General features: G+C 41.5%; 1 protein-coding gene and 1 pseudogene across 1 annotated transcript; one reads left to right on the top strand and one right to left on the bottom strand.

Moving 5' to 3' along the window:
- Positions 1-540: 540 nt before the first annotated feature.
- LOC102425532 lies at positions 541-2,557 on the bottom strand (annotated as a pseudogene).
- Positions 2,558-8,620: 6,063 nt separating this feature from the next.
- LOC111825736 (olfactory receptor 11G2-like) lies at positions 8,621-9,571 on the top strand. Its single transcript, XM_023752847.1, has one exon. The coding sequence runs from the start codon at positions 8,621-8,623 to the stop codon at positions 9,569-9,571; it is 951 nt and encodes a 316-aa protein (XP_023608615.1).
- The last annotated feature ends 278 nt before the right edge of the window (positions 9,572-9,849 follow it).

Below are 9,849 nucleotides of genomic sequence, written 5' to 3'. Positions count from 1 at the left end.
CCCTAGCCTGCACCCCCTGTTCCTCCAGCCTGCCAGGTTGCAGGGCCAGAGCAGGTGAGCTGCTCCCTTCCCCCAGTTGTAGAACAGGGAGGAAGAGCACTGGGTGCAGGGAGGGGCCTTCAGCTGGGATCCTCCCTGGTGTGGGGAAGGGGCCCTAGCCTGGGCCCCAGTGGGGAGCTTAGGAAGTCTGGCTAAGCAGGCACTGGTTCATACCAACTCTTTTTTTTGGGGGGGGAGGGGGCAATCATAAAAACATTTATTATACCCAATTTCAAATTACAGTTAACTTTTAGAAGGCCAAGAATTTTAGGTTATTTTATGTAGTTAATTTAAACCCATTTCTATGTGAAGGGCAGCCAGACAGGCCCCTCTTCCTTCACAAGGGCTTCCTTCATCCTGACAGGACCTCCCTCCCACCACATGCTCAGAGACCAAGGCTGCTGCCATAGGAAGAACAAATCTGGAAAACTGGCTACAATTTTAGATAAAGGAACACAGGAAGGTGTTAATAGATTATGGACCTATTATGGTCTTATGGACCTACCAGACAACTTCCCCCACGTTTGATGAGATGAGGTAGCAGATGAACTGCTTCATGTTGTTGTAAATTGCCCGCCCCTCCTCCACAGCTGCCACGATGGTGGAGAAGTTGTCATCGGCCAGGATCATCTCAGAGGCAGTTTTAGCCACTGCGGTGCCAGAGACCATTGCAATGCCGATCTCGGCTTTCTTCAGAGCAGGAGCATCATTCACACCATCTCCAGTCACAGCTGTAATCTCATCAAGAGACTGAATTCTATGATTTTAGACTTGTGGGAAGGCTCAACTCAAGCGAAACAGCGGGCATTCAAGCAGGCATCTCTCTGTTCTGACAGACTGAGCTCGTCAAACTCCCGACCTGTAAAAGCCTTTAACGTCACATCCTCGTCTTGCGTAAAGATACCAATGCGACGACAGATGGCCACAGCGGTGCCCTTGTTGTCCCCCGTGATCATGATGACCCGGATGCCTGCCTGCCGGCACAGCTTCACAGAAGAGGCCACTTCAATTCTCAGAGGGTCCAGCATTCCCACACAGCCAACGAAAGTCAAATTGGTCTTCACGAACATTTTGCTCATTGACGTCCGGCTTGGCTTGTTTGGTGTACAATAAACCGACATTGATTTTCTATTGCGTGAAAACTCTAGAGTAAATTCTTTTTTCATCAACTGTTTAATGACCGAGTTGCAGGCATTCGCTCGTTCTACTTTAGAAAGACCCTTCAATTCAGTATCAAATACATTCATCTTCTCTACCAGGCAAGTGAGAACAGTCTCTGTAGCTTCTCCAACTTTTTCATACGCACCCTTTGCCTCATTGTAATCCAAAGCAGAGTCATTACAAAGGGCACAAATTGTTGCCAGTTCTACAAGACCATCATATTGATGACATTTCACTGGTTTATCATCTTTATACACTTCTCCAACAGGTGCATATGTTGATCCACTTATGGTAAATTCATTCAGGGAACAAGCATCACCTTCAACTTTGTCCAGAATGAACATCCTGCAGACTGACATCTGGTTTGTTGTAAGTGTACCAGTCTTGTCTGAGCAGATCACAGAAGTACAGCCAAGGGTTTCCACGAAGGGAGGCTTCGAACAATGGCATTTTTCTTTGCCATTCTGCGAGTTCCGAGGGCCAGGCGGGTGGTGATGACAGCAGGCAAGCCTTCAGGAATGGCTGCTACAGCCAGGGCCACTGCAATTTTAAAGTAGTAAATAGCACCTCTGATCCAGGAGCCTCTGTGAACTGGGTCATTGAAGTGCCCAATGTTTATCATCCAAACTGCGATGCAAATAAGGGAGATGACTTTGGAAAGCTGTTCCCCAAACTCATCTAGTTTTTGCTGGAGGGGTGTTCTCTCCTGTTCTGTTGCCACCATTTCATCCCAGATCTTGCCAATTTCAGTGAAAACTCCAGTTGCCACCACCACTCCCATGGCTTTGCCAGCAGCAATGTTTGTACCAGAAAAGAGCATGTTCTTCTTATCTTGGTTGACAGCCCGTGGGTCAGGGACGGGGTCAGTGTACTTGATGACAGAGACAGATTCACCTGTGAGAATCGACTGATCAACTCTTAGAGTAGTAGATTTGATGGAAGTTAACCTTATATCAGCAGGAACTTTGTCACCAACAGCAATTTCTACAATATCACCAGGAACTATGTCTTTAGCTTTAATCTGTTGTACACTCTTTCTGTCCTGTCTATACACTTTACCCATTTCAGGCTCATACTCCTTAAGGGCTTCAATTGCATTTTCTGCATTTCTTTCCTGCCAGACACTCACAATGGCATTGGCTACAAATATAAGTAAAATTACAAAGGGTTCTACAAAGGCTGTAATTGTTTCTTCACCTTCTTCAAACCAAGCCAAAACAAAAGATATACATGCTTCCATGCTCAATCACAAGTTCCAGCAAGGTTTTCCCTTCTTCAGCCGGTAACTCGTTGGAGCCCCATCTCTCCTTGAGCTTCTTGACCTGCTCCAGGCTCAGCCCCGTGCTCTCATTGACGCCGAAGTCCATACCAACTCTTACTCTGCCATCTTCTTCCAGCTCTTCAAGCTAGCCCCGCTGCCCCACCTGTCCAGGGGAACAGGCTCTGGGTGACCTCCCTGAGCTCAGACTGTGGACCCAGAGACATCAAGGAAGAGTGCAGGAGCCAGTGCAGAAGTACCAGGGCAGAGTTGCTTCGGTGTCTCGGTGAAGTTTGCAACTGACCCAAGGAGGAAACCCGAGAGGGGAAAGGCTGGGAGGCATGAATTGCAAGCACTTTAGACACTTGAAAACAGCTCCACTTGGAATGTGAGGTGGTTGTATGTTCAGCTGAGAAGTGAGGGGGCTGAACTCCACCATCGCTGGGCTCCTGTCAGTCTGAGGCCCAAGCGTCCACCACGACAAGGAAAGAACAGAGTGAGGGCCTGGAGGAAGGGAGGACAATTGAAGAAAACCATGTCTAGACTTTCCCCAGCCCTCTCCTTCTTTCTGCTGCCTACAAGAGCCCCAGGCCCAGCCACAGTTCTGTCTCCACCTTTTAGTCCCCTATTCTCCAACCACAGAGGAAAGAAATCAGGAAAGAGTCTGTGCTGCCTTCAGAAAGTATCTATATACCTGATCGGCCAGTTGCCTTCCACAGAGGGAGGCCAGACTGCAGCTTAGGCCCGCTCCCCACAGGGACATCAGTAGGACATCCTGTGAGGGCTCCCAGACTGTTAGAGGGGGCAGGCTGGGCTGAGGGATGCCCCCCGAGTGCACAAATTTTTGTGCACCGGGCCTCTAGTCCTATATAATAAAAGGGTAATATGCAAATTGACCCTAACAGCAGAACAACTGGGAATGACTGGTCACTATGACACATACTGACCACCAGGGGGCAGACGCTCAATTCAAGAGTTGCCTCCTGGTGGTCAGTGCGCTCCCACAAGGGGAGCTCTGCTCAGCCACAAGCCAGGCTGATGGCTGCCAGCACAGCGGTGGTGGCGAGAGCCTCTCCCACCTCCTCAGCAGCACTAAGGATGTCCGACTGCAGCTTAGGCCTGCTCCCCGCTGGCAAGTGGACATCCCCCAAGGGCTCCCGGGCTGCCAGGGGAATGTCTGACTGCCAGCTTAGGCCCGATCCTAAGCCAGCAGGTGGACACCCCCCCAAGGGGTCCCAGACTGCAAGAGGGCACAGGCCGGGCTGAGGGACCCCCCCAAGTGCACAAATTTTTGTGCACTGGGCCTCTAGTATTAAATAAACAAATAAACAGGTTAACAATGAGATCAAGGAAAAAACAAAAGATACCTTGAGACAAATGAAAATGACTATTGTGCTAAGCAAAATAAGCCAGTTAGAGAAAGACAAATATCATATGATCTCACTTATATGTGGAATCTAAAATGAACAAAATAAACTGATAAACAAAATAGGTCCAAAGGCATGGTTGCATGGAACAGAACAACAGATCTCAATGGGAAGGGAGGTGGAAGGCATGGCAAGAGATTAACTAAAGATCATATATGGATAACATGGACACAGACAATAGTGTGGGTGAAGAGGGGGTTGGGTGGAGGTGGGCAAAAAGGGGGTAAAGGGAAATAGCTGTAATACTGACAACAATACATTTTTTTAAAAGAAAAGAAAAGCACAATGATCCAAACTCTATATACACAGCAAAAACAGCCCTAAGAGGAAAATTCATAGCATTACAAGTTTACCTCAAGAAACGAGAAAAATCTCAAATAAATAATCTTACCTTGCATCTCTTAAAGGTGCTAGAAAGAGAACAGCAAACAAAGCCCAAGGTGAGTATAAAGAAGGAAATAATAAAAATATATTATTATAAATTGATAAAGAAGATATATATAACAGAATATTATTCAGCCATAAGAAGGAAATCCTACCATTTGTGACAACATAGATGGACCTTAAAGGCATTATGCTAACTGAAATAAGTCAGAGAAAAAAAAATATTGTGTGATATCACTTATTTGTAGAGTCTTAAAAAGTTGAATAGAAACAGAGAGCAGATTTGTGGTTGCCAGTGGGATATGGGAAATGGGGAAATGTTTGTCAGAAATACAAACTTTCAGTTGTAAAATGAGTAAGTTTGAGGGACTAACTATAGATCATGGTGATTATTGTCAACAACACTGTATTATATACTTAAAGTTGCTAAAAGGGAACATCTTTACTATCTCACCACAAAATAAAAATGATAATTCTGCAAGCTGATGGAGGTGTTAGCTAATGCTATGGTGGTAATTATTTTTGCAATATATATGTGTATCAAATACACTGTACATCTTAAACTCACACATTGTTATATGTCAGTTATATCTTGATAAATCTAGAAAAAAAACTTTTTAAATAAAAAAAGAGTATAATGGAGTGCAAATGTTATAAAAAGAAGAAATGGAGATAATAGACTGGGTACCACACAGGGGACATTTTCCCCAGTTTACACTTCTCTAGCACACTGGCCTCCCTGTTCTTTCCCTGACATGAAAAACACATTCCTATCTCTTCTTCCTAGAATTAGCTGTTCCTTCTGCTGAAAATCCCTCTCCATGTCCTTTTGTTTTGTTCCCTCACTTTTTCAAGCCTCTGCTCAAAAGTTAATATCTCTGTTAGGCTTTCCTTAAAACCATATTTAAAAGTCTAAGTCCTGCTATAGATGGTTTGGCTCACTGGATAGAACGTCGGCCTGTGGACTGAAGGGTCCCGGGTTTGATTCTGGTTAAGGGCATTTATCTGGGTTGCTGGCTCAATCCCCAGTAGGGGGCATTCAGGAGACAGCCAATCAATGATTCTCATCATTAATATTTCTATTTCTCTCTACCTTCCTCTGTGAAATCAATAAAAATCTATTTTTAAAAATATTTTTTAAAAGTCCAAGTCCTGCCCATTTCCAATCTATCTCATTCTTACACTTCATTTTTCAAAAATGAAAAAATATATACAATACACTTATTCATTTACTCATTTTATTTCTTTTCTGTTGCTCTTCTCCCCCCCCCCCCAATTGAATTTTTCTAGGTAAGCAGGATTTTTTCTTCTATTTTGTTTACCCTACTATATCCCTAGTATCTGTTGAGCACTCTATAAACATTATTAAATAGCCTATACAAGTCTTAGCACTTAAAATGTCATTTTCCTATCATAAAATTGCAACTGGAATGTCTCTAAGTAACAAATTTGAGAATACTAGTTAATAAAGAACTGTTTTTTCTTCTTCAAAATAGAAATGGGGAATTTAATGGTACATCTTTTTGTTGTAACTATTACAACAAACTATTACTATTTCATTATTCCCTAGGGACCTTTTGCAATGCCTGGTTACTAGAAGCACAGGAGATGATAAGAAGCTAGTTTGGTAAGCACATTATTCCTCAGGGATAGCAGGACTTGGGATTTCATTATAATTAAATAAAATTCAAAACTATCTCATCTGTTGAACAAATACTTTAAAAATACCAGGGAGATGCTCCCAAATCTCAAAAGCCATGACAAGGAAATAAATTTAGATGAAACCTTCATCTGTGCTTTCATCTTTACCATAAATATGAGTTTTCAATCTGCGAAGAAAAAAAATTTTTTAATTTACTCTTTGCAGCTCATGGAAGGTTACACACTGGATCATCCAATTCTGCAGAAGTTCCTCACATGCTTTTCACTCTGTGAGGTAACATTTTATTCCCCCTTTCTGACTTCTCTTCTTGGTATGTATCCAAGGAGTGAGTTAAAACTTTGCATGCCCTATTATAAGAACTGACTTTTCTGATTAAGTAGATTTACTGGGAAGTGCTTTCTTCTTGCTCTGAAAGTGTAAATATCTGGTTAAAATCAAATTCAGACAGGAAAGTTATAAAATATTAATTATTCTCTTGTTTCTCCGAATCTTGAGAAATATGCATTAATATAGCTTTCTTATCCTTTTTAAATATTAATGACTATTGTTTACAAAGAGGCCTGGAGATTTTATGTAAAAATGTATAACTGATAAATTTCCGGAGGTAGATTTATTATCAATATTACAATCAATTTTTTCTCAATAGAGAAAATATGAAAAATTTCTGATACACTCATATCATATCTCTCCAACACATATATTCTCTTACTTAAATATATTGTTAATTTAATAAGAGTTACGTGAAATAGCTCTTCCTTAAATTCAGTATCTTCATGCTTTCTATTTCTTGCATTTATAGGATCATCTTTGGATTGTGACTTTCTACAGTTTGTACTCCCAAGAAATACTGTAACCGAAGACCAAAGCAGGGTGAGTATTGATACTCATTTACCACTATTAGGGGTCCAATTATCAATGAAAATGACTAATTAAGAGTGCTTAGAGTAGGGTACAACAAGGTATCAGAACACAGATCAGAGTGTGAAAGATAGCAACTAAGACCTGTGTGGCAGCTAAGTGAGCTTTTTCTTCAATAAAAGCAGCAGAATAATTTGTGGGCATCCCATCAGGGTAGTTTTGAAACATTCATATAAATTGCCTCTTACATTAATACTATGCTTTTTCTCTCTTCTGTATGTTTTGTACTCACTCTATGTACTTAAGTATAATTTAAATGTTCTTAAATTAAAGCACTCTATTTTCCAAACCTAGCAAATGACCAAGATTCACTAGCTCCATAGCTTGCATCTCTGGACAAGATGATATTCGTTCTTTTTCAGATAGGGTACAACCACCTCAGCTGAGAAAAATCATACAATAAAAAATCCTAAATATTTTTTAAACTTACTTCACAATCACAACAAATCAAGAGGGATCTATGTCTTCCAGGACAAAACACACACACACACACACACACACACACACACACACACACACACAAAACAAAGCAAAAAGACTCTTATAATTTGAGAAATTCTGGTGCCTGCCCTACATTGCCACCTGATATGATGTTATTGCTACGGGAAACAAATAGACTGCCCTGTCACATTGCATTCAGACTCGATACAATCTACATAGCCCCAAGAGCAACGAGAATACACACACAGCTGTTCTTCCACTTTAGATGGCAAACATGATAGTAGGCCTCTGAAGAAACACGATGTGCAAAAGCTTTGATTGAGTAACAACAAACTGGGAGCAAGGGAGAGCAGGCATGAGTGAAGCAAGCCATTTCATGTTTCAAGGTTGTCTCCAAAGAAAATGCCTAGAATGGGTATACATATGTGCAGGAGGTATGTGTAAAAAGAGAAGCAAGACCACACATAGAAAGCCGCTGTGAATGAAAGTAATATGGAAATTTCATGCACACAATCAAAAAACTTTCCTCTGCTTCACAACATTTTGTGGAACATTGGCCAACTCTAGTCACAGTCAGTAGTCCAGTCCCTCAGAGCAGTGGTCTCCCTAAGTCAGCTGCCCCACCTGGCATGTTTCGTTCTCACATTCACGAGAGATTGTTTCAAAATGTTCAACCAGCAAATTTTAGGTGCCAAAGTGTAGGGCTCTTCCCCAGGATGTGGGGCTGAATCCAACAGCTGGATAGAGAGAAAGCATGTCTTGTATTCCAAACAAATATATAATATACCATGTATGCTGGCCCCAGAGAGGCCCTTTGGGTCATTACTTTACAATACCACTAACAAGCACAAAAAGGAGTATTCCCTGTGCCCTTTCACTGTAACTCAGTGAGACAGAACCTTTTGAAATGTCTTAGTGTAAGTAGTATTTTGTTATTATTATCAATAATACTAATTGTAATAAATTACTTTTGTGTAATGCTTTAGAGATAAATTTTACATACAGAGATTTGAATGTATTATAATCTATAAACAGATGAGAAAATAGACAAGTAGAAGTGACATACTCAAAACTACAAAGTAGTACTCATGTGTAATCCAGTATCCTCACCCGGTTTAATGATTGCCCGAGACAAGTTTTTACTTATTTGCATCTTACCAAAATGAAATCATACTTTGGAAACAGATTGCGGTGATCACAGTTTTGTTGCTTTAACAGAAACCTCATTGTTTATTTAGAAAATTGTAAAGAAATTTGGTGTTTTCAGGGAGAACCAGCACTCTCCATTAAAGTGCAATAGCCATTGTCATCTCCATGTCTTCCAGACTAATGAATGTGTCCGGCAGAGAAACCAACTCCGTGAGTCACTTTATCCTCATGGGCTTTCCCTCGAGCCCAGAAATGCAGCTCCTCTACTTTGGGCTCTTCTTAGTAGCCTATACCTTGACCCTGATGGGGAACACAGCCATTGCCTGTGCTGTGCGGTGGGACTGGCGCCTTCACACCCCCATGTACATCCTCTTGGGGAATTTCTCTTTCCTGGAAATATGTTATGTCACCACAACCATCCCTAACATGCTGGCCAACTTCCTCTCCACGAGCAAGTCCATCTCCTTTGTGAGCTGTTTTGCACAGTTCTACTTCTTCTTTTCTCTAGGGTGCGATGAGGGCTTCTTCCTTTGCATCATGGCTTTTGACAGGTACCTTGCCATCTGCCGTCCTCTGCATTACCCACACATCATGACTAAACAGCTATACACGGGCCTCATCATCTTTGGATGGTCGGGTGGATTTGTTCTTTTCCTAACCCCAGTGGTTCTCATTTCACAGTTGCCCTATTGTGGCCCAAATACCATCAACCATTTTATATGTGATCCTGTGCCACTGATGATGCTGTCCTGTTCAGAAGACACCACGACACAGTTCATTTACTCTACTTTCAATGCTATTTTCATGGTTGGCACATTTCTCTTTATCCTTTGCTCCTATGCTCTGGTGATTCTGGCTGTGCTGCGAATGCCCTCAGCAGCAAGCAAACACAAGGCTTTCTCCACTTGTGCTTCTCATCTGGCTGTGGTGATCCTGTTTTTTGGCTCTGTTATTGTGACGTATGTTAGTCCTGGATCTAGACACCCAGTGGAAGTACAGAAAATTGTGACCTTATTTTATTCTGTGATAACACCCCTCTGTAATCCTCTGATTTATAGCCTCAGGAACAAGGAGATGAAGGCTGCCCTAAGGAAAGTGTTTGGGGCTGAAATACATAGTCATAAAACATAAATCAGAAATAAGAGTAAAGCAAGTTTCGCCACAATCTATCTTAATAAGATATAAGCAAGTTTGTTTTCTAGAGAATTCAATAGTTTTGGTTAGGGAACAATAAAGCCCATTGTCATCTTAAATATCACCACTAGAGAGTGGGTTAGTCTTATTTAAGAAATAAAATTGTCTTAAGAAAACTGAACTCTTCATATATAACAGTTTTTTAGAGGAAGTATAAATAAGCTTTGTATTTCAAAATTGGAGCAACATATAAGGATGTAGCATAGGTCATAAAC

This window comes from Myotis lucifugus, unplaced genomic scaffold, assembly GCF_000147115.1.
Source record: "Myotis lucifugus unplaced genomic scaffold, Myoluc2.0 scaffold_38, whole genome shotgun sequence".
Lineage (NCBI taxonomy): Eukaryota > Metazoa > Chordata > Mammalia > Chiroptera > Vespertilionidae > Myotis > Myotis lucifugus.
The sequence above is the reverse complement of the archived record's forward strand: the minus strand, read 5'-3'. Positions and strand labels throughout refer to the sequence as shown.

Coding starts and splice junctions, on each gene's coding strand:
- LOC111825736 (XM_023752847.1), top strand. CDS start 8,621: ATGAATGTGTCCGGCAGAGAAACCAACTCCGTGAGTCACTTTATCCTC.